General features: G+C 43.9%; 2 protein-coding genes across 8 annotated transcripts in view; one reads left to right on the top strand and one right to left on the bottom strand.

The window, feature by feature from the left end:
* The first annotated feature begins 1081 nt into the window (after window positions 1–1081).
* On the top strand, window positions 1082–22762 carry YWHAE (tyrosine 3-monooxygenase/tryptophan 5-monooxygenase activation protein epsilon). Its single transcript, XM_027725913.1, has 6 exons — window positions 1082–1279; window positions 11776–11975; window positions 16416–16522; window positions 17050–17256; window positions 18000–18136; window positions 21826–22762. The coding sequence occupies exons 1-6, from the start codon at window positions 1216–1218 to the stop codon at window positions 21876–21878; spliced, it is 768 nt and encodes a 255-aa protein (XP_027581714.1). The 5' UTR covers window positions 1082–1215; the 3' UTR covers window positions 21879–22762.
* A 562-nt stretch (window positions 22763–23324) lies between these two features.
* Window positions 23325–24813, bottom strand: part of MYO1C (myosin IC) — a 54903-nt gene continuing 53414 nt past the window's right edge. For all 7 annotated transcript variants that reach the window (XM_027725904.2, XM_039389255.1, XM_027725903.2 and 4 more), the window contains exon 32: window positions 23325–24792. In XM_027725904.2, coding sequence (XP_027581705.2) covers window positions 24766–24792 — 27 coding nt within the window. In that variant the 3' untranslated portion in view covers window positions 23325–24765. The remainder of the gene's footprint in view (window positions 24793–24813) is intronic.

Consider the following 24813-nt stretch of genomic DNA (forward strand, 5'->3'; position numbering starts at 1 on the left):
CCCACAGCTTGGCTGCAGCAGATCTGCAATCCAAAAGTGCCATTTAATGAGGTTAGAAACCTATTGCTTTTCCTTTTCCTTTCCCTCTCCTTCCAGCCATGCTTTTTGGCTACAGTAGTGACTGAATGAATTCATGTGAAAGTTGAGGGTGCAAGGGACAAGCAAGGATTGCATCAGCAAATAGTGCTGTGAGTGTTTCCCTGGATTAGACTATTTATTCCTTATGCTTTGCCAAATCCCCGACCAATTTCCAAATATTTGCATGCCATCTGTAATGAGTGCATTCACAAGTATTTAAAGTGTTTGGACAATATGCTATTATTCTGCAAATGTATCAAGCATGCACCTCACTTTAGACAAATAAATATGTCCTGGTTTATTTATACTGTTGACCTCTACAACTTTGATACTTGCTGAACATGAGGATCACAGAAAAGTTCCTAGATTGGTGGAAATCTAGTTTATTGTGCACAACTTGCCTACAAAACTAAGCCCCAGTTGCTGAAAAATAGGACTTTTGTGGTAAAGATCTATGAAGTGCAGAGGTGACTTGCAAGTCTCACATATTTTAGTATATTTACACGAAGGGATGGTGACTCTGCACTGTTGGGACCTTTTGGGTCAGCATTTTTCTGATAGTATATCAATAAATTGAAAATCATGCGGTTTTTTTCCGGACTTGACACCTGATTTTCATCTTGGTGAAGACATGCTGATGTCTTTGGCTTAGTATACTATATGTAACACAGAGGAGTAGTACTATTTGTATTGTCGGCGTTTGAGGGCAGCAGAAACACTGAGAGAAAGACCCGCCCTGAGGGAAATGCCACCCCCCTGGAGCATCCCCCGCCTGGCCGCCGGCCGGGCCCGCTGCCCCCTCCGGTGCCCCACGACCACGGCGCCGTGTCTGACACGGCCCCGCCACCACGGGGCGGGGGAGCGGCGGCTCCGTCCCGGCCATTCCCGGCCGCCTCATCCCGGTTCCCTCATCCCTCCTCCCGCCCTCTCCCGCCCTCCGCCCGTTGCCAGGGAGCCGCCGTTGCCATGGCAGCGGCGGGGCGCATGCGCGCGCCCGCGGGAGTGCCCGGATGCAGCGGGAGGAGGCGCTGCCGCCATATTTGCCCGGAGAGCAGCGAGCTGGTAGCTGCCGAGCCCCTCGGACCCATCGGCTGCCATCCGCCCCGCGCCGCCCCGCCGCCGCTCCGCCCGCAGGACATGGACGATCGGGAGGACCTCGTCTATCAGGCCAAGTTGGCTGAGCAGGCTGAGCGCTACGATGGTGAGCGCGCGGGCTCCGGGAGGGCCGTGCACGGCCAAGGGGAGAGGGAAGAGAGGGAGCGGCCACAAAATGGCGGCTGGGCGGGGGAGGGGGGGCAGGGGCGGAGGAGGGGGCGCACACAAAATGGCGACGGGGAGCGCCCCTGAGGGGCCGGTGGAACCGGGGATGGGGGGCCCGGGCGAGGGGGTGTCTCGGGCCGGGGCGGGGCCCCGGGCGGGGGGCGGTGGCGGCAGGAGCCGGGAATAAAATGGCGGCTGCGAAGGGCGAGTCCTGGGGGGGCCGGGGAGCCGCCCCCGCCTCGGGGGACCCCACAAAGAGCCCCCGCTGCCCCTCGCGGCTCTGAGGGGTCGGTGCGGGCCGTGCCCGGCGCTCCCCCGGCCGAGCCGCGCGGGGCGAGGGCGGCTCGGCGCAGACAACGCCCATGGGGGGGGGCCCGGCCCGCGGCCCCTCGCCCGCCGGGCTCCTCTGGGGTCCCGGGGGACGGGGCTGCGCCTCCTTCTCTGCCTTCAACCCCGGCTGGAGACCCCGCTGCCCCTGGCAAACCCAGAGAGAGCGAGCGCTCGCCCTGCAGGGATCGGGGACGTGATTCATTGCCCAGAGAAAACGCGTACGCTCTCATTATGTGGTAGAAATTATTACGGATCGTTTTGCTTTTCCAGCACCTTCTTTTCATCCTTTTTCCTTTTTAAGCTTGTGCGCTGTGCCTGATCATTAAATATACCTGATCGTTTAATATCTGGGGAAAAATGGGTACAGGGGAGGAACTGGCAACCCTGGGTGGTGTCTCTTGGCCCAAAAATGTCTGTCTTGCAACTGTTCTTTTAAACATGGTTCCCTTGCATAGAATAGAAAGGGCCTTTAATTTTCTCTATGGTGTTACTCATCTGGGACTGTTACTTTGGCCCAAGAGCTATGATTGTTCATTTAAAGTGAAATAAACACCCTTCCATGTAGAAAGTGGGAATGCAGTTACACTTCATTTAGAGGTAGGAAGACACTCCAGATACTTTCTGTTCATAAATTTCATAGGCAACATGACCAAGGTTTCACCAAATGACAGATTTTCACTGAGTTATGCGTAGAAAACTTGTGATGACACCATCGCAGAACATCTGAAAAATGCACGTTTTGGAGAGGAAAATAGAACCTACAACAAAAAGGAGGCCTAAGTTAGACTCTTTTAAGTTACAGTCCTGATAGGGAAATGTGGTAGAACAAATAATACCACTATATGAGAGCAGTCAAGCAATTTCCACAATAACTGAAGGACTTACAGGAATAAAAATGCCCTCCCAAAACCCAGGTATTGGGGTACAGTGTGGTTGACTCAGACAGAGGGACACATGCAGTTCCATATTCCACAGTAAGAGTGCAGGAGGGAAGGGTTCTCCACCTGGTATGGATGAGTCAGTGCAACTGGAAGTGTTGGCTTTGGTTTGAGTGGAAACCCAAGTTGGATGCTTGGCCAACATCCTGGAGAATTCATCATCCTTGGGAGCTCTTGAGGCATTACTGTGTTTCTGGGGTTTTCTTAAGTCAGCAGTAAATCAGTTCTTTAGAAGGTAATCAGACTCTCCCCCATGGTACAGATCTGCAATGCAAACTTCCTGTCAACTAATAAAAATTGATTAGTAGGGATTATTGCCTTGGTGCAGCGTTTCCCTTGATGGACTTTTGGTTCCACCAGTGCTGTGAATGTTTGCTAAACAAGCTGCCTAGAGCAAAATGTAGACTCGTTCTGCTGTATTGCTTCTGAATGGTAATGAGACTTGTTACAGTTTAGGAGGGAGCACTAAACTTAAAGTTGCCTTGTTTAAATCACTGCTGTGGGTTTTAGACTTGCAGAGTTTTTAGGAATCAAGTTGGGTAAACATATTTACAGTGCACCCTCTAATTATGCCAAGTCTGAATGCATCTTCACATTGCTCGTGTCCATGGCCTGGAAGAAAATGTACTGTAGATACTGTTTTATCATCTAATTCTGTGTTCTTGTTCAGCTGAAACAATTAAAAATTATTGGCATAATTTGTTCTTGTTTATATGAAATAATGCAGTTCTGCCAAGATCATAGCTGAATAATTCTGTGAACAGAATGGTTTGGGAAGCAGTATGGTAAAATGTAAGTTTTAAGCAAAACTTCGTTTTTGCTCCTCAGTTCACTCTTAGAGATACACAACCATGAGGTCACACTTACTAATTGACACATATAAAATGAGGTGATGGTAAGTACTGTCTACAAATATGTGGTAACACAAATCCCTTGGGTAATTTGAATGCGAGTTTGACAATTTTTTGTGCTTAACATTAGGTTGTGTCAGGTTCTGTGCCATCTTCTTTCTCCTGGAGACTAAGAGTGGTGGGTTGCTATTTATGTATAGCTCATGGCATTTATAGCAGCACTTATGGTGGGCATCCAACTGTGGCTTCTTTGGTGTTACTTACCTGACCTACTTAGGGAATTCACGAAGCCTTGGGAACTGCATTTGTGAATGGTTGGGAATCTAGTCTTGTATCTGTACTGTCCCCAGTGTGTTGGCCCAGATTAAGAGGGCAACTTTCTAGGTACTTTTGCAGTGTAAGTAGCACTTAAACCCTGATCTCTGGAGATAGTCAGACACCCAAATCTCTTAATATCTTCACAGATCTGCTTAGGCATGTCATGGCAAATCACAAAATGCCAGGAAGCTTAATTGTAGTACAGGAAGCTTTGTGAGAAATCTCACTCACTGCTATTCCTTCAAACATTGTCATTGGTAGAATAATATATAACTCTAAATGGTCTCCTTTTTTGGAAAACAATTGGAGTAAGTAAGATTGTGTTGGCTTGTGAAATTACCATCCTAACATTTGAGTTCTTTATATCGAGAGGATGGATCTGGATTGCTGTAGACTGCTGCTGAATGTTGAAACCTGTTCCTTGTTGCTGAAGCTGAGTAACATCTTTGTTTTAATCAGACTAAAAAAATTATATACTTTAAACAGCTACTTTGTACTGCAAGTCTTGAAGTACATGACTAAGGTGAGGTGAAATAGGTGGGGTTTTCTCCCCTGAAAACCAGATAATAGGTCAAGGTACAGGTAAGGAAAAAACCCAACCCATCCATATTTGACAGATCTCTGGACTCCCAGTACAGCACCCTATGTATTTATAAATTGTCTGTCAGGGAAATGTGTCTTTATTATGGGAGCAGTGTGTGCAGCAGTGGGTTCAAGTCAAGATTTGAACCCCTTTTAGAAAAATCTTCATAGTAGCAGTTTTTCAGCTTAGAGCTTAATGAAGAATCAATAAACTAAGTAAGAAACTAGACTTTAGGTTGTGTATTAATTTCAGTTTGCAGATGATTGGTCTGTGTCAACCAAATGTCAAGCACAATTAAGTTTTTTGGGTTTTTCCCCCAGTTAATGTTCATCACTTACCCTGTCTGTCAGAAGTCTTAGTGTTGTAGTGATGTGGGTGGGGTATGACTGTCTCTGGCTTGGGTAGATGTGAAATTGCTAAAAGGCAATCAAATCTCAGCATATCCCTAATAATTGTGGGAATCTAAGAGTTACATGGCCAAGACAGTGTTGGAGGAATAAGACTTAATTTTTTTGAGTGACACTTGTACATACTGGGACACAAATTGACTTGTGATGGTGAGGAGTTGTGTTGGGAGAGGGCCTTTGTCTGTAATGGCCTTCTTGAACTTCCTGAGGTACCAAGTGCAACCAAAGGAGACAAAATTCTACAGTTGGATGGTTTGTTTCTCTACAAGGAGCCCAGAAGATGAATTGGTGTCCAGTGCACTGAGTACTTGTGTCAGAAGATGACTTAGTAGCAGAAATGTGTATGATGAGGCACAGTCTTTAGAGGTGAAATACTGGGGAAACCCTCTTTATTTATGTCGACAGCTTGAAGAGATTATAGTCATGACTTAGAAATGATGTTCTTGTTGCAAGAAGGTCTTGTGGTGGTTCATAGGATTATGTAGAACATACCACAGTTGCTCGGATAACTTGGCCTTAACCTGCGTGTTTCTCCACGTGTGTGAAGGTCCAGGTGTATTTGTAGGACTGTATTGCAGAGTCACACAGTCACGTGGGGGAAGCTTTTACAAACTTCACACAAGGAATAGCAGCATAACCCTCTGCTTTGTCCACAAAATAATAATCAAAGCCACTGTGCAGGATGGGTATTATTTTGTATTTTTTTTTCCTCCTAACCTGTTGGCTGTCTTAACTTCTTGGAATCTACCTGTTAGGTTCTTTTATACTCATTTGCATAGAGCTTGTACGTGATGGTGAGTGTGAAATGCTTTTCATGTTTATTTGGGTTCTGGTCTGAGCCTTAGAACCAGTTCAGTTCTCTAAATGAAGAGCAAGATTAATTTTTTTCCCTGAGTAGTTGTTGTCTGAGCTGGTGACCTGAATCAGCCAGTTGAGAGGTCAGAGAGGTGTTGAGCTGGCACGAGGGAATTGATAGGGATAGGGGGAAAGCCATCCAACCACTCACCTCCCTGTGAGCTGCAGGATGGGCTTAACCATCCCTTAAGTCTTCCTTGCCAGATGCTGGATTTCTTAAGAGAACAGAAAAACCTTGTGCAGGCAATGTAATAGTGTTTAGAAGAAGAGTTCCTGATGGATGGAAGGATGAGACCTACTTTCTCCTGGAACTCATCAAGCCCACTGATGCCAGGTGGAGGCCTGCAGTTTTGGGGAATGCAATCTGAGGGCATTAGTCTGCACAGTTACAGTCATCACTCTTTGAAGAAAACACACTTGCCCCTATTTCTTCAGTTCCTTTTGTGTTTGTTCTTAGCAGTTTGCTGCTACTACTGAGTCAGTACTCAATATTTGCTTCTGTTTTGCTGGATCACTTAGAAGTGTTAGTATGGATTCCAGCACAGATCCATGTGTGATTCCACTGGTGGTCTTTCTCTGCTCTGAACTCTTCAGTCTTACATTCATACCCTGTTTCCTGTCTTTCAGCCAAGTGTTTATCCATGTGAGGACTTTCCTTCCTATCCCATGGCAGTTGAGTTCCTTAAAGAACCTTGGGTGAGGGACCTTGTCAAATGCCTTTGGGAAATCCAGGTAGACTATCTCAATCATGTCTTCCTTGTCCATGTGCTTGACTCATTCAAAGCATTCCAGTAGATTTGTGAGGCGTTACTTGAGTTTACAGAAGACCAGGTTCTACAGCATAATGTTTATGCATATACCCACTCATTCAGGGTATTTTTTGTAATTCCCTTTAACTTGACCCCTGGTGAGTGTCAGGTTAATGGTTTTATAGTTCCTGTTGAGTGTCTGGTGGAACCCTTCTCAGATTAACAGTGCTGGCCACTTTGTGTTTGCTGCTGCTGGTAAAGACTTCACTGAGAGATTACAGTTTAGGGTCAGATACTTTGAGTTCTTGAGACTTGTTGCTGATCATCTTTTGTTCGTTGCAAGAATGAACAAGTACAAGACTAATACTTGTACTACGTCTTCTCTGAATACTGGTTATGGTGCATGATCATCTATGGTGGACACGTGGGAAGACTTTTTTTTTCTCCTGTGTTCATCACGTTCTCACAGCACACTGGATACTCAGCTTTTAGCTTTTGATATGCTGAAATAGATACTGGGCAACAGCTTAGAAACTTAAAGAGCTCAGTCTGCTTTATTGCCCTTAGATAAGGGGAATAGAAAGCATTAAACTTAAAGCACAGCTTCCTTTTTCTGATGTTCTGCTGCTGCTACTGAAGTCTTAATGGAGAGTTAAGATAGTGGTTCTGCTACTCTTCAGAAATATTTAAGAATTCTACCTTTTGGGTTCTCCTAAGGTTCATTTGATTTGACTGTGATGACCATCAAGTCATCTCCATCCCATCTTTACTCAACAAGTTCTTTTTCTGTTCTTATTTCAACCAGCTTTCTCACTGAAGTAGTTCCTCTTTTGGAAGTGAAGCACACCACTGAGAGATTTTCTAGCTCTTGTTCCTGCTGGAGTAATGATGAACCAGTGTGTGGTGGCAAGGGATAGTTATTTCAGCAGTGAGGTTGAAGTAGATTCTGTATATGTTGGAAATGATGAGGAGGGGTTGTTCACTATATAATGAGATGCTTTGTAAAACAAACAATCTGACACTGTAGCATCTCCATTAGGGAGACTCAGGCACTATGTGATGCCTCAATTAGAGGTTGCAAAACTGTAGTTTTACCCCAACAAGCTCTTATTCAATGCATCAGCCTTTATTTGGGCCAGATGGTTTCTGCTACAAGCACAAATTTTGGTAGAACTATCAGATAGTGGCTATTCCTTTGATAGGGTCTGCTGTTTCTTGTTTTGCATCCTATATTGGGAAGGTTTTTAGTCTTTCCTCTAAATTTGTTGTACATCTCCCATTTCTGTATTTCCTTACACAGGGACATTGTAGTTCCTCTTTTTTTTTTATTTTTTTTTGATTCTGCAGTTTGAGAAGCAACAAATACTTAGTTTCCCATCTGTCTCTGTTGGAGAGGCAGTCATTATTTTGTGACCTAGTAGGAGTCCTTATCAGCTGTGCCCTTTGTACAAATCCTGTAGCTTGGCTGCTGGTAAATGGTTTATCAAACATGTGCTTCTCAACGCTTGTAAACTTCCCCTTTACATTTTAGAGTAAGGCTTATTCTTAGTCTTTGACATTAAAACCCCAATCCCAGGCCAAGTACCTTGGGATTTTAAAAACCCCTTGTAGGTAGCTCTCAGTATGGTGGTGACCACTGTCCAAACCCCTTATGCTTTACAAGCTGTGCGTGTGTGTCCCTCCTGGTACTCAGCAGTGGCTGGAGGGGAGTCAGCAGTGTTTGCAGTGAGGAGCCAGCATTTTAATCATAGTAGCAGAATGAAGGAACTTTAAAAAAAATTGCATGGGCATCGGTTTAGTTTCGTAGTATCTTAGGCAGTTGTTTGGAGTCACAATCAAATGCCTTTTTCCAATAGAATATACAAATCTGATCAGACCAAATATCCGTTTATTGTGTTATTTCTTAACCAACAGCAAGTGCTTGGGGAAGGATATAAATCTAGGGCGAGTCATTCTCCAGAATATTCCCCTCTCCTTCCACGGTTTATACTTTTGGGATTTCCTGCTCTGGTGGTGGCATGATCTGACAGGAGCATAATAAGTCAACAGCCACAATCAACTGACAGGCTGGAACTTTAACACTTAAACTACAGTTTTGAGTCTGCATAACACCACTTTCTCCATCATGCAGTGTAAGCGGCTCTGGGTGAGTTGTCATTACTGCAGTAATCCCTCTTTTTGAAATGTAATCTCAGACTTGTGTTTTGTCTTGAATGGGCCCTCAGCTTTTCACCTCCTTGTGGAAACTTCCAGATAGGTAAAGCTGCACTTAGAATATAAAACATTTTTTCTCTTGGCAGGCATAGATGGCTTTGTTTTTCTACAGAGTTAGTTTTCTGTTGGAGGAGATAGAGATATGTTGTCCCCTTGCTTTTTTACTACCAGAGTTCTTAAGATTATACATCAGGCTTAAACTTTCAGGGCTGGATTGTGGCTTTACTGTGGGAGGCCAAGGTATGTGCATAATATTATTTTATCTTGTTGAAATATCAGCCCAGACTTTTGTATTGTAAGTAAAATTGTGCTCATTATTCAACTGGAAACCTTTCTCCAACAGCTTTGTGGGTATGCTGATAAATGTTTTCTCTTTGGGTAAGATGCTTGTTTATGGGTGGGATTCTAATCTGTGGTTGTGTAGTTAATTTAGGATTAAGATTTTGAGGAGAAGACCTTTCAGTTCCTTTTATCAGGAATTGCTTTTGTATTGAGAGGTTGTGTACCCAGTATGAGGAGCTGGTGAAGCTGGAGGGTTTTGTGCTTCAGCATAAATGAAGAAAACCTCAGGTGCTTCCCCCATCCCCCAGCATCTTGTTATCAGTGGCTGTCACTTGGCAAAGAATATGTTTGACTTACTAACAAGTCAGTCATAAAAATGTTGGGGTGATAAGGTCTGGTTTATGACACCGGTAGTTCTGAGCAGGTGGCTGTTTTCCTTTGGCTCCATTGTTTCCATGGTTATGGTGGCTGTACAAGAGGGTAGTTAATGACCACCTTTGCAGAAGACTGAAGAGGTGGAGCAGGGCTAATATGTACTGACAGAGGTGCTTCTCGTGGACGTGCCTCTGCTACTGCTCAGCTTGTATTGGATTTGCCCCCCAGTGCACAGGGGTGTTGGACCTTTGTTTCAAGATGTTTAGGCAAGTAATGGATAAAATCCTGCAGAAGCCAAGCCGTTGATTAGATCTGTAATGATAGGTTTGAATGTACTCTGAGAATCAGATACTCCTTTACAGGGAACAGCAAGTCCTGTGTATCATTTTTTCTTTTAAATTTCCACAGTAAACAAATTCCTCTACAAAAGAAGGAGACCTGTAGTAGAGTTGATAAAACATACCCATTTTTCCCCCATTTGTTGCAATTTTCTGATACAGTCAGAAGATTTTGGAAGCTGTTATCATACATGTTTCTCAACCTCCACACTTCTGGACTAATTATTACATGTGTATCGTTTATTATATGAGACAGGTGTGAGTAGTTTTTTGTTCACTTCATTGAGAAGCAGGTTTTTTATAGAAGCATTGTAGTGCATCCAGTGGTATGACTAAAGTGCTCTGTAATTAATCCCAGTGCTTAAAACACAGTAATATAAACTGTTTTAAAGAAGGGCAGGATCTTCTGTACCCTCTTGTGTTGCTCTGTGGTGTCAGAGTACAGGGTTGCAAGTGTCCCTGAGAAAGTGTGGTTTTCTTCAGGAACCTGCAGGTTTCAGAGAAGGTTTTAGTGTTACTCAGTTTCCCTTGGCTTTCATAATTTCAGATTTGATGGGATCTTGGTTAGTTAAACTTGCTACATATCTAAAACCATGTGTGTTTGATTAAAGTGTAAGAATTAGACCAAATATCTTCAGATTGGTGAAGATTCTGTGGAGAAGCAAAATCTACTGGTAGAAGTAGAGATTTTTTTTTTCCCCACTTCCATTGGGAGCCACTATAAAATTTTGTCCTGCACATGTGGAGACCTGCTGGAGACTGATAACGTTGTTCCTACCAGGGAGAAGATTGAGCCTACAGTCTCCATTGCTGAAATAGCTTATGCCTGTTTAGATTGTGATTTTGACACCTGAGGGGAAAAAATGACAGTTAAGCTTCATTAGTTTGCCATTGCTTGTGCTGCCATGACACAGCAGAACACAAGGAGGCAAAATGATGGGAAGGATGATGAGTGAGCAAGGGAAATAGGCCACAGAACAGCAGGGCATCATGTTATGGGAGGCACAGCCTAATCACATGGTTGTACTTTTGGCAGAAGCAAAATGTGTCAGTTGAGTGTCCCTCTGTGCCTGGCAGGTAGTGGTGAAACAGTTGTTCTCTTGAGGAGGTGTGGTAGTTGGGGCTTAGTCTCGTTCATTGATGGTCATGTTTCCTGTCTGTGGGATTCCCACCAGTTCTGGAAGCTGGAGGGTGATTGAACTGGTGAATGAACTGAAGCCCTGGGTGGCAGGACACCACTGATCCCTGCATGTCTCATACTTGGCTCTCACTGTATATTTAACACTACTTTTCTAATGTGTTGCAAGCAATCATAACGTGGTTAGGTAAGGAAAGGATTATGACCTTCCTTAAGTAGTTCAGTCTTTTGTTTCCACAGGAGTGTAGGAAAGTATACTTGGTAATAATCATTTTAACTTCAGGTTTAGAAGTCATTTCCAACAGGCTTGAAATATAAATATAAGTTAATTCATGTTTTGTGTAAGTGGCTGCTTGGCATGGGTAGATATGTTTGTCTGGGTACCCTCAGGATTACTGTTTTGTTACTTCTCCAAGCACCAGATTTTTCTTTTGGAGGTTCCTCTTGCAACTTTGACTCTCTTCCCTGTTAACAGTACTCATACTTCTCTGCATCTGTTCAAGTCTGGATTTTATTTTTTTGTTAATTACCATGTTACACCGTGTTCCAGTTGACAAACTGGCAGAGCGTTCTGTAATTTTTCAGTTTATCCTGACAGTGCCAAGAGCCAGGTTACATTTGCTCATGCTTTTCTCACTGTTCACTGCCTCCTCTGAAGCACTTTGAACAGCACACATTGCTGTAGGATTGTCCTGATAACTGTTATGTGGAAAATTGTTATGTGGAAAAATGTTCTTGCTCCTAAATCCTTTTTTCCTGTTAAAAAAACAAACAAAACCCAAACCAAACCAAAGACCAAAAAAATAAAACCAAAAGCTAAATTAACTTTAAACAATTTTGGGGGACTGTTGTCAAATGCCTTAAAATGAGCATCAGATACTTCCTTTGTGTACGTGCTGATTGATTTGTTTGGAACACTCCGTGTAAAATTGAGGAGTAACTGTGATGAAAGGAGGAGGAAACCTAATTTCATGAGCTGTCATTAACATCCAACTTGTATTGAATGGTTTGAAAGATGCTTCAGCTGTGAGAATTAATTGCCTGACCTCTTCCTCCTAGAAATGGTTGAGTCAATGAAGAAAGTGGCTGGAATGGATGTGGAGTTGACAGTGGAAGAAAGGAACCTGCTTTCTGTTGCATATAAAAACGTGATCGGAGCCAGAAGAGCTTCCTGGAGAATAATCAGCAGCATTGAACAGAAAGAAGAAAACAAAGGTGGAGAAGACAAATTAAAAATGATTCGGGAATATCGGCAAATGGTAAGATGGGGTTGGTCTGACAGCGCCGGGTCACTGAGTTACGGTCCAGCTTTGGTACCCTTGCCATGAACTGCCCTGGTGTTCCATTGCCTGTGGGGTGGTGACCTGTGACAGGGTGACAGCCCTGAAAGGCTGGAGTTTATTCCTTATCTGGAGAATAAATATCCTTGGTGAAGGGGAGAGGTTGGGTGGTTTTGTGTAAACACTCAAAAGGGCAGTAGACTCAAAGAAGAGAGGGAGGGCTTTTCCCTCAGTGCATCAGCAGATCTGCCAAGAATATGAACTGTGCTTCCTCTTCCCTGCTTACTCAAGTGTGAGGCTGCACATACTCAGGAGGTCTTATTCTTTCCAACCTGACTTATCCCAACCACCATTTATTTTTATTAACCCTGTCAAAGGAGGTCTTTGGCTCTTAAGCTTCCACTTCTGATAAAAGTTGCTTTGGATCATACAATGCCACTTTGTGCAATTCCAGTTCTCTGCCCTACAAAGTTCAAAATCCGGACAGTTGAAAGGCCAGTGGGGAAGGATCTTCAGTGCTGTTCCTGGCTCCTTTACCTTGTCTCTTATTGCTCTGTGTTCCTGGGGGTGGTGGATGCTAAGATGTCCTGGTCATCTCAGCTGTGAAACTTGCACGTGTAACAACCTCCAGGGCCTTGCTGTTTTCTCTCTCTTGAGAGGGGGAAAAATTGATCCACATAACTTCATGGTGACTAGTCAGTGTGTGCAGCTTTACCTAAAATGGAGAACTTGGAGCAAGCTTTGGCTTCCACTGGTAAGGGCTAATGAAACCTTCAGCTATTAGAACAGGGAGTTGTTGTTTCCCCTTCCCCCCTTCCCTAAGTGATGGTTTAGCATGGAGCAGGCATGCTCCCATACTATTCAAATCCCACACACTTCTGCAGAGACTTAATCTCCATTATTTGAGGACAAGTGCCTCCACGTGTTTCACATCTTCACTTCCAGAGAAACAGTGGAGTCTATTATATCACCTGGCACTGATTCATTTACCACCAATGGAAATGATGTTGGCTTGGAAATCTTCTCTCAGGAATGGCTCTGGACTACTTTCTGTTGACTCACAGGGTTTCTGTTGCTCCATGGAATTGTTAAAGTTGTGAGTTTCTAATTTTATGCTGGCATGTTGATAGAATGAGACTGCCAGTTACATACAGTCCCAAATACCTTTTCTTGATGGATGTCTACAATCTTTCTAACAGAACATATAAAACAATAGCTGTCTAATGATTGTTTAAATTTGTCTCACACTGTGTGCTTCCAGGTTCTTTTGCACAAGATTTTGTGGGTGGTTTCTGTCTTCTGCCAAAGATCTTTTAATGGTGAAAAGACTTGGGGTTTTTTGTTTTGAAAGGACTTTAGAAATAGGCATTATTCTTTATAAACAGGACAAGGGCCATGCTGGACTAGGGTGCAAGAAATAGATGTCTGTAGTCCTTGAGGCATCAGGAGAGAGAGGCCACACTGAAGTGCAGTCATGCCAACAGTGTCTTCAGCTGTTAAATCCTTAAAGGGAACAGCTCTCACAGCTGCCTGAGGTGGAGGAGTGCAGTGAGAACTGGCATGTGGTTCTGTGCTGGAGAAACACTGGCTGTGTCTGCTCAGCTCCAGAGGGAGTTTTTCCAAGAGGCTTCTGAGTGTTGTCTGTAGCTGAAGACCATGTTCTGTTAGGAGCTGCTGGGAGAACTTATTATGGATTGGCATCTGCTGTAAGGAGAGTGTGAATGGCTTTGGTCTCCATCAGTATTTATAACTTAGCTCATGGCTGATGTTTGGAGGGTTTTTTTGAGCTACCAACCAGCCTGACTTGAGGCAGAGCTCAAGGGATGGTGTGTTGAGAGGGCAGGGCTGGACTGCCTTTTTATAAAGCATCAACCAGGCAACAGAGAGGTGATGGAAGACACCAGGCTTTGCCTCTCCCCAAACCACTTCAGATAAATGTAGCAAAACACATCTGTAGCCATGTGTCCCTCCACTGGGGCTTGTGTTCTTCATCCTTGAGAGCATGAAGTGGTGTGTGGCTGCACACAGTGCAGTTCACTTCCTTGCAGTCAAACCAAATCCATTCCCATAGCGTAGGACAGGTGTTCACCTTCCCCTTTCTGCCCTGGATTTGTGGCAGATGGCTGTTTCTAGTGCTCTGACTTAAGCCTGGGTTGTATTTTGGGGCACCTGCCAGGCTCTCTCCTCCATGCCCTCCTCTTAGAAAGGTTTGGCAATTAATAAGTTTGCTTGTTTTATTTTGATCACCTGTGTTTTAGAAGCTTTTGTGTCTGCAGAGTTGAGAACACAGCCTGGAATCTGATCGAGCTGGCAGTGGCACTGACATAAAGACAGGCAGCGTGGATTGGGGCAGCTTCTGTGCACCCACTGGGGTGAGCAGTCCTTCCTTGCTGGTCAGATTCTGTAATCCCAGATGTCATATTTGGAGCTGGAATGGTGATAGACCCTAAACCTGCCTGTTAGGAATGCTCTGAACAGGCTTAGTGTGGGCTCTTGTGCTGGTTTGCTGCTTTGCAGAGCTTGCTAAGCCACTCTGTCTAGAACAGATCCTTTTTGTACCAGAGCTTTTAGGGTTTTGTGCGTGTGTTTTGTTTTGTTCTTAATCAACTTGATTTGTATTAAATCTTTTTAAACTAAGCTTGGTGAGGACATTTACATTGCTCTGGACAGGAGCTGATCTCTGATAACTTGTGTGACTGATCCTTTAGGCAAAGCTGAAAAAAGCTCTGTCTGAGATGAAATAGAAGTTTGTACATGTATGGTTATTTAACTAAAGAGGATTAGAAACTGATTTAATTCTTTGCAGTTTTGCTGAAGATCTCTCTGCAAAAGAAGTCATTGAAAAAGAGGATCAAGAGGAAAGAAGTTTGCAGGAACTGACTGCTGGCCAAAGGTTTTATATTGTAGCCCAAGAATATATGAAGTAGATTCTTCTCAAGTGACCATATTTCAGCAACTTCCTTAAGCTTTTGTCCCGTAACTCTTAAGTATAGCATCTGATTGTTCCTCTGAGTGTCAGGGCATTCTGACATTGTTTGTACATGAAATTTGCTGTTGATTAATTTATCTAAAGGAACTTCTGCAAATCTGTTATTTCGTACAAATCCCTGTGTGTGTGTATGTGCCAGTTTGGCGTTTATTTTGGATCTGTAATTTTAACACCTCTTTAGTAACACCTTTTTAGCTGGTGTGGTTACAAGCCCTGACAGTCTGGGAGCTGAATGGTGATAAAAGTATTACATGGCAAAAAAAATGCTTAAAGGAGGAAAGCAAACTGCTTGGGTGGGAGGACAGGAAGGGATGGTGGACTCCGTGGGGCTGCTCTTGTGAGCCAAGACATACAGTTTTTGATAGTTTCTTGTAATTTGAAAAATCTCTACTTTATATGAAATCAGCTTGAGCCAGTCTTCAGCTGCAGGTACGAAAGTTACTGTGAAATCATGAGAAAGCAGCAATAGGTGTCTGTCTGCACTCAACCAACCACTTCTACTGGAATGACATGGGAGGCTCAGGTTTTGGCAATATTGATGTCAGGATGGTTTTCAGCTTTTTTGGGTGTGCTTGGTTTCTTTGCTTTCAGGTATGAAACTCTCTGTGGTAAAACCTAACCTCATACAGCCCTTGCTTTGTATTCGAAACTAGAAAAAAATGAAGGTGATGTGACTACATTTTCAATTCTGACTATTAAAATCCAGCATCTGTTTTTAAATAAGGTTTTATATACTGGTTTTTTGGCCACAGATCTCACTGGTAGAGTCGATGGTTTCTGCTTTTTCACTGAGTTGCTGCACTTTATCTTTTTCATTTGCCTCTGGAGTTTGTTTTCATGTTGTACCTGACCTTCCTGTTTGCTGGCACATCTTTGTTCTGTTCTGATACTCCATGATTTTTGTCTTCAGGCTCTTCTGTCAGAGCTTTCCCTCCAAGTAGTCACTAGAAATCTGTTCTGAAGGTGCCATTTAACTCTGGGTTCTAATGGGGTTTAGCTGATTTGTGTTAATTACCCTCAAATTGTCCCCTTCACTGCTGCCACTTTGGGAGCAGCCTTCCAGGATCAAAAATGTAAGGAATTGAGTTGTGCAAGCCTTGCAGTAAGGAATTACATCCTGAGACGAACTTAATGCAGCAGTCTAGCGAGATGTCTTCTGGGGAATTCATAATTCCATCCTTGAGTTACACATTTCATCATCCATCAGTCCTTGCCTCTTGTGTGTGCCAACTAATTGTGCAGAACTGTTTTGCTTAGTGCACCTGTGGAGGAGCTGGATTTTATTTTTCTCCCTTTGGAAATTCCTCTTTGGAACTTTATGATGTTATCAATTTGATATTTTTGAAATAGCTCTTAGTCTTATGTGCTAACCTTGCCCCCTCTTTTAATTATGAATTAATTGTGAATTGTGGTTTTATTTGCATTACTAGGTTGAGACTGAACTGAAGTTAATCTGTTGTGACATTCTGGATGTACTGGACAAACACCTCATTCCAGCAGCTAACACTGGCGAGTCCAAGGTTTTCTATTACAAAATGTAAGTATGTTCTTGTGAGGAAAAGACCTCTTCCTGGGCCTGGAATAGAGACAAATGCAGGAGCTGTACATGTGTGTTCTGCCCACTCAGCCACTGTACCTTCTAGAAAGAGGGCAGTGCAGTGTCTAACCAATATCCCTTCTTGACTGCCATGTCCTCATCGTGTGGTTTGGGATAGACGATGATGTTTGGAATAATGCCACGAGGACTTAATGTAAACTGTTGTGCAGCTCTTAGATGTAAGAAACAGCAATTTCCTTTAACTGAGCTACTAATGTAGAAATCACATCCCTGCTTCAGTGTTTTCTGCTCTGCTCTTGAAGAGAAGAAAACAAGGCAGACAGACAACTGTCATGTAGTGATGGTTTAAAATTCCCTCAGCTCCTAAGACAGTGTTGTCTAGACAGTAATTCAGCAGCGGGTCCTTGGTGTGTGAATACATAAACACCAGCCTCAGAACGGAGCCGTTAATTTAGTGTCTGCTGGGGAAATGAGGATTACTGACTTCCTGCTGCTTCTGTTTTCAGGAAGGGGGACTACCATAGGTATCTGGCTGAGTTTGCCACAGGAAATGACAGGAAGGAAGCTGCAGAGAATAGCTTGGTGGCTTACAAAGCTGCTAGTGATATTGCAATGACAGAACTCCCGCCAACACATCCCATCCGCTTAGGACTTGCGCTCAACTTCTCTGTATTCTACTATGAAATTCTTAATTCTCCTGATCGTGCCTGCAGGTATGTGGTGACTGGGAACATGGGGCAGTGTTGTGTGAATACCAAACAAGCCAGAAGCTGCTGCTTGGGTAACTGCTTTTCCTCAGTGGGAACACTGGGCTGGCTTTCTTATGAGTCCAGACCCATGTGGTTGTGTGGGAGTAGATGTTGTATGAGGAGCAGAACAGTGATAACCTTGATTTGATCAGCTAATGGCAGTTCAGCAGCTTGCCAGGTTAACTCTGTGCATGCCCTTAATCTGCCAAAGGTGTGAGGTGGTTTAATTTACCCCTCTTCCCGTTGGCTATTGCACAGGGTAGGAGGGATCCTGCTACTAATTCCTGTGAGCGTGTATTGAGTGACAGTGGCTCACCTGTCCGTAGGGCTTTGGCTCATCTGAGCCCAAAAGTGATAATTGAAACAAATACTGTTTGTCTTCTGTTCCTGTCACTGCAGGTTGTGTATTACACTTCCTTTGAGCTTTTAGCAGACCTCTGTCAGGATCCAGAAATTTTTAATAAACCAATGTGCTTGAATAAAAAGTTTCTTAAGCACAGAAGGTGACTGGTTTTTAACATGGCAGATACTTGAATGAACATCTAAACACTGTTAAACAACACCAGAATTTGTGGAGGAGCTGTGGATGTCACACAGCCAGACTAGAGGATGGGTGTGCTGAGGCAAAGGCTTAACTTGTGTTAACTTGTGCTTCTGGATTCTGTTTAGAAATACTTGTTAATTCTGATTTTCTTCTGCCCTTACAGGTTGGCAAAAGCAGCTTTTGATGATGCTATTGCAGAACTGGATACACTGAGTGAAGAAAGCTATAAGGACTCTACACTTATCATGCAGTTGTTACGTGATAACCTGACACTATGGACTTCAGACATGCAGGGTGATGGTGAGTAAATCCTGCTCTGAAAGCTGCATCCCCCAACCTCTGCCCAGGACACAGAGCGTGGAAATGCAGATGGGTTTGATGATTTACTTCTGTCTTCCCTCATAATTGACCCTCCTGCACTTCCGTCCTGCCTTAACACTGGGTGAGGTGATAGGGCTGACACTGGCTCCCCACCTGGCATCTGTGTTTGTTCTAAAAGCAGTGACTTCATTTAATTCATTTTTTTCTTTCCTTGTCATGTTCATCTCTGGTTGTCATTCCAACCAGATGTGAACTTCCAGTGCAGGAGGAACCACTGCAGGTGATCTGGTTTCCCCCTTTTTCCAGGTCACTCTGTATTTCTGTTGGCATTTCAGTGGATGATTTGCTGCCATTATACTAATCACTCACCTTATGGCACTTTTGTATCTTTTATGAAGGATTAAGTACAAGGAAAAGAGAAGAAGGGTTTTGTAAAATACTTTGTTGCCATGGGAAAAAGAAAAGAGATTGGGGAAATGTACTTTCTTTAATACTGCCAGAATGGCAGGTTGTGACTCAAAGTGGGCTATTGCCAGAGAAAATGCCAGATATGTCCCCTACAGTACCAGAGGGTGAGGCATGGATTGTTTCTGATTACTAAGATTTGATAGTATTTAAATTTGGGTGGGGTTTCTTGGGCATATTGAATGGGCTTTTTCAGCTCTTACACTTTCACTTGCAATGCTGAGTATAAATTTACTCATTTTAGGTTTTTTGAGTTACACCTTCTGTTTCACTGATTACTGGTAATGAATTAAATATTATCTCTATCTAGAAAGATGAAACTCAAGTTTACTTCTGCAAAAATCGTGTCCTGCAGACACAAGTGGAAAAAGCTGACTTTCTTTACTTTTACTTTGGATGGGGGGAAAAAAAAAATCAGTCCTGTTTAAACTATTTTGGGTACCCACAAATGCCCAGAGGTTTGAAACATCCCTGCTGAACTTCATATAAATACAGGAGTGTCTTACATTTTTTGGTGAGATGTCACTTGAAGCACAGTGGTGGCCACACAGCATTCCTGGGGGTACCCCATTGGTGTAGTGTCCATCTGAAAGCCAGTGCAGAATTTTTTAACTCTCTCCTGACTCCCTGTTTTTCTGCAGGGCCCGTGGGTTTGAAGTGTTGTTACTCAGTAGCTTCTGGCTCTGCTCTTTGGGCTGTTGACAGAACTGGGAATACTGTAAATGTGTAGGATCTTGGCTCCTAATTTGTTCCACATCCCAGTGCTTAAGGCTCTTGCACAGGCCTTGTTTCAAGGATGTGGGGTTATCTCATCTGGATGGATCCTGGAGGGATCTGTACAGACTCTTCTCTAAACACCTCAGGAGGTATTAGGTGCCTTCCTTGCTGTGGTTAGGCACTGGGAAAAAGAAATGTGTTTCAAATTCCCACAATTAAGATATGACCATATTTTTAGTGGAGCCAAATACCCTGGTGCTCTGTGGAACCATTTAGTGCAGTATCAGGGCAGGGTCACTGTTTGAGACAGAAGCATTAGAACATCTTCCAAAAGCTCTTAGTTTGCCTGTGAGCTGGGTGATGTGTCTCATGGATCTCTTATTTTGTAGAAGTTCCACAACATTATTATAAGGCTCTTTAGATTTTTGCAAAAAGAAATATAGATTGGAATTTCTTGCTTCATAATTAGCTCCATAACATAGAAAATAGACATTTCAGATCCTCATTGTTGGTTACAATGTATGCCAGAAAGATGATGATTACAAAATTACTGCAGAACTACTTAAAATTGGGGTGTAATTCTTCAGATCCCTCAAAAAAGTGTTTATGTTTAGACACGGGTGCAAAGTTAAGTTCCCTCATGTCCTCATGCCAGGCCAATATGCTCAGTGAGTGTGTTTAAACTGCTGCTTCCAGAACTCCATATTCCCTAAATGGGCAGAGCCTGTGAAGGATAAAGTCAGTAGTGGCACAGTTACCAGTTTCCCAAGGACTGGGGGAGACTTGAAAAGGGCTTTTCTTTCACCTTGAGCTTTCCCCTCTTTCCATTTCAGCTGTGCAGGTCGTAGGGAATGGCTCTGTAAAACCAGGCCTTTCCCAGCTGCTGCCCTCCCCATCCCCTTTCCTGTAGCTTTTCCCATGGCATAGATGAGTGTTGAGTTGATTTCCACACTTGTAACATCATCTCCATATGATTCCTGTTCTCCCCTTCTTTCCTGCTGTATAGATTCCTAAAGGAAAGTCCAACTGTTCATTTCCTAAAAACTCTACTTTGTAAGTGTCTGTCGTGGCTCCACGAGGTGCTCGGTGTCAGTGTCACTAACCGTGCCTGCCTCTGTCACTGCTCTGACAACGCTGGCCCTGCTGCCCTTCCAGGGCTGGCACCTGCCCGGGGCCCCTGTGCTTGACTGAGATCCAAAGTAACCCACACCTCTGGGAACTGAGCTGCAGAGCTGGACATTAAGAATATTTGGGCCTGAAAAGTACTTTCACGATGGCCTGTTCGAGGGGTATTTGCTTCAGTGCGTTGGTTAGAGCATGCTCAGATCTTTTAATCATCTTCCTGGGTTAGGGCTGTGCTTTCCTCTCTTAAATGATCTGTCACATAATATTGTCTATAAATTTTATTGTTGTTGAATGTCAGATGTCCTGTGTTCCTAGGCCACCTCCTCTACAATCTACCTTGTGTTGTACCTGGTGGTAATCCTGAATCTGGACATGCTCTGAGCAGGCATCCTGGTTATCTGCTGGAAGCCATTAGTCTCATTTGATTAGACTTTATTGCAAATCAAGTTTTTAATTGCTAGTTTCTGTTTATTGCCCTTGAGAGAGTACTACCTCTTGTGATTAAGTTTAAAGAAAACACTTTCTCTCTTATCAATTAACTGAGTTGTGCATGTGTTGTGGCACCAGCTGAAGTACCTGAAACTTTCCCTGTTGCATTAGAACTTTGGCCAAGCTGGGTGGAGGGTGTTGCATGGGGCTCACTGGGGCAGCTGGAGTGTCCTCAACTACAGGAGTCCTTGTGGACAGACCTCATCCCACTGCATGTCCCAGCCTGGTTGAATATGCCCAAACTGACTGTTTTTCAAGAGAAATTAACTTCCATTAAATGTTTTTCTTTAATAACCTCATTTAAGATTTCTTGTCATGTTGAAGTAGAGACATTTTTCATACCTTTGGTAATAACCTGCCATCAGTGGTACTGTGTAAAAGTACTTTGCTGTTGTTGAGACTTGAGTGGACTTGAGCAGAAAAAAGTTCTAATTTCTAAAACCTGTTTAGGTCTCATTTCTGTGGTGAGTGAGTAGGTGTCCCTGGTGCTCTCTGGAGTAAAGATGAGGGTTTTGGGAAGGTGTTTCCCGATCCAAGGATGTTGATCCACAGCCCTTCTGATGATTTCTCGTGGATCCAGCTCTTGCTCAGCAGGACTGATCACCTGTGTGGTGTCAGTTTTCAGCAGTGGTGGTTTTGTTTGTCCTCACAGTCCTTGTTCTAATGGCCTGAGCTGCAGTTCTGGGTGAGGTGTGGAGGTGATTACCAGGCTTAATTTCGATGGAAACGCTTCACTCCCGAACTGGCAGTGTTGGGTGTGAGAGTGAGTGTGTGCTTGCATGAAACTATTAATCTCTTGATGCTTGTTAAGCTTTTCTGCAGGTCTCCTTTGTGAAAGTTAACGTTTTCCTTACTTTTACCCACTTTTGTAGGTGAAGAACAGAATAAAGAAGCGCTGCAGGATGTGGAAGATGAAAACCAGTGAGACACAAAGGCCAACAAGAGAACCCATCTCTGACCACCCTTCCCTTTCCCCACAAAAACCCTCAGTGTCACTCTGAGAACCACCAAATCTGACTTTTACATTGGGTCTCAGAATTTAGGTTCCTGCCCTGTTGGGTTTCTTTATTTTTATTTTTTTTACACAGTTTAAAAGTTCTTAAAGGCAAGAGTGAATTTCTGTGGATTTTACTGGTGCCAGCTTTTAGGTTCTTTAAGACACTAACAGGACTGCATAAAGGCTCTTTCAGCATTACTGTATTGTGTTGCCAGCTGTGGTGACATTGCCATCAGCCCTGGAGGTGACACCTGAAGGCCCTTAGACTCGTAGGCAGAGATTTGTCCTGGCCAAGGCAGTGTGCACGTGGTGGCATCTTTCCTTTTTTTTTTTTTTTTCTTTTTATAACTGTTTAAACTGAATTTTATACCAATGTTTCAACTTAATTGGGTATTTAGCTTGAAGTTACGAGGTTGCATTGGGACATACATTGTAGTGGTTTTACTGTATAAAAACAAAAAGTTTCCAAACTGCTGAAATGTTGCTGAAAAATCATGGTGCTGGTAACAGTTCAACAATCCGTGGCTGCTCATTCTTGCCTGTTCTTTACTCTCCCTCCAAGCAGGTTAGCATTGAAGGTGGCATTGATAAGCCTGCATGCGTGTTCAATATTTTTTCTTTCTCCCTCCCCTCTCCCCATCTCCCTTCGCTCGCTCAACCTCTTTTGTTCAGTATGTGTAACTTGAAGCTAATTTGTACTACTGGATATCTGACTGGAGCCACAGATACAGAATCTGTATTGTTCTTACTGAAACACAGCATGGAATTAACATTAAACTTAAATAAAACAAACCTAAATTAAAAATGCCAAATATTATTATGGCTTTCTTTTAGGTTTTAGTTGTTTTGGGAAGAGTAACTTTTGTTTGTTTTGTTACTCGTGGTAGGAACAGTTGGAGGGGGAAGACAGAGCGAGCAGGGACAGCCTTGTTCTCTTCAGCCATGAGATAAGGAAGAGCTGGTCTGACGTGGGAGTTGTGCTGCTGTGGGAATAGCTCTGGGAACAGCCTGCAGGGCACACCCTGAGCCAGCCTTTCCCTACCTAAATGTATAAAACCCAGGAGCTGGTTGGTGCTTTCCACTCACCTGCTGTTACAGCACTCCTCATCCATTCCAGTTACCCTGTTTCCTTTTTCTCCATCGTGTATCTTGCTGTCCATCCTGCTAAGCTGATGGAAATTCTAGTCCTAGAAAAGGACTGAAAAACAAAGTCCTAGAAACTTTTCTCTAGGAATAACCTGCGCCTTGTCCTGGACAGCAGCAGGACTGCTCTGTGTAGACAGATGGGCCCAAGAGCCAGAGGAGCAGCAGGGCTGGGGCAGAGCCTGCCCAGCAGAACAGGTGAGGAAACTTCCACAACCGAGACAAGGGGTGTTGGATTTTTTGTAAAAATTTATTCGGTGTAGTCTGGAAGGGGTTATAGACCAGCATAGACAGCATTGTATATACACACTGCAGCACAGGGCTGGGAATGGCCCCCAGTGGATCCGGCATTCCAGGCCTGACAGTGGCATCCTGTCAGGAACCAGAGCGGAGGAGCCGACGGGCAGCACATTGGGTTAGATCTCAGTCAGGGCTTGGCTGTAGCTGTTTGTGCTACTGAGTCAGGATAGAGGTGGAATGGGAAGGATTCCTAAGGCAAGTGGAGTGCAGGATGCACTGAGGTCTGGAGCTGTGGTGTGCAGGCAGCAGGAATCCCACACGGAGCTGTGCACCCTGTGGCCGTTTGGGTTTAAAGTGAAGGCGCTGAGGATGAACCTCTGCTGTGGTCTGAGCGCTCCAAGTGTGTCCCTGGAGCTGGGGAGCAGCAGCAGGGCTGACCCAGCCCTCCCTCGTAAGGCAGCACTGAGGCATCGACATAAATACTGCGGGAACTCAAACTTCCAGTTATCGCTAAAAAGAAGAGGAAAAGCTGTTTTTCCTGAACGTGCTGCTCTGAGCTGGGTGGGGAAGGGCAGTGGTGACTCCCAGGCAGGAGGGAAAGCTTGTGCCCATCCCACGGCCAAGGACTACAGGCCAGTCTGGAGACACACAAAGCAGTGGTAACCTCTGCAGTTTGTATTAGACTGTGTTTGTGTGGATATGAAAAATTCCTACGGTATAAAAATAGCAAGAAATGGGACAGCTGACTTCAAAAAAAGGTAAAAGTCTCTGGATCCAGATCAGTGAGGAAGTTGCATGATGGGTTTTTCAGGTTAATACCTTGTAACCATAAACTAAAAACAACAAAAAAAATTCCAAATCTACATAAGTTTCCACATCAACTCCATCTCTCGTAGTGCATCTCATCCTCAGCTATAAAGTATTTACAGGTTTTACTCATTTACACAATATGGCTTCACTAAATTGTAACACAAAGCATTAAAACATCTCAGAGCAAAATTCTTCATAAAACATTCTGAATACAAAGTTTGGCATTTCATTGGTTTGGCTGAGAAAGCAGCAGAGTTACTTGTTTTCTGACTGTGCTTTTTGGTGACGACAAGCACAGATTTTGGTCATTTCCATCGGGGCTTAAACTCTGTTAACAGAGTCAGAGCTCCCTCTCCCTCAAAGCCCAGCTGAATGTCCCGAGCTGCGGCCGCTGCGTTGGACCCCGTGTTTGCCACTTGGGAAAGGAAGAGAAGAGAAGGCCTTTTGTTTGGGACTTTTGAGAGTAAGACAAAGCAGGATGTATTTTGTGGTGGTTCTGAAAGTGCAGGTCTTTGGTAACGATAAACAGAAAGAGCAAAGCTGAGGAAGGGGGGGTTGCTGGGAACAATGTTCAGCCAATTCCATGGAGGGAAAGGTCCTGGCACAGGGACACGTTTCATCATCATCGGGAATTCAAACGGGGAGCAACCTGCAGGAGAGGGATGAGTTA

This window comes from Pipra filicauda, unplaced genomic scaffold (assembly GCF_003945595.2).
Source record: "Pipra filicauda isolate LSUMZ 115617 unplaced genomic scaffold, ASM394559v2 scaffold71_size5581439_pilon, whole genome shotgun sequence".
In the NCBI taxonomy this organism is placed as follows: Eukaryota; Metazoa; Chordata; class Aves; order Passeriformes; family Pipridae; genus Pipra; species Pipra filicauda.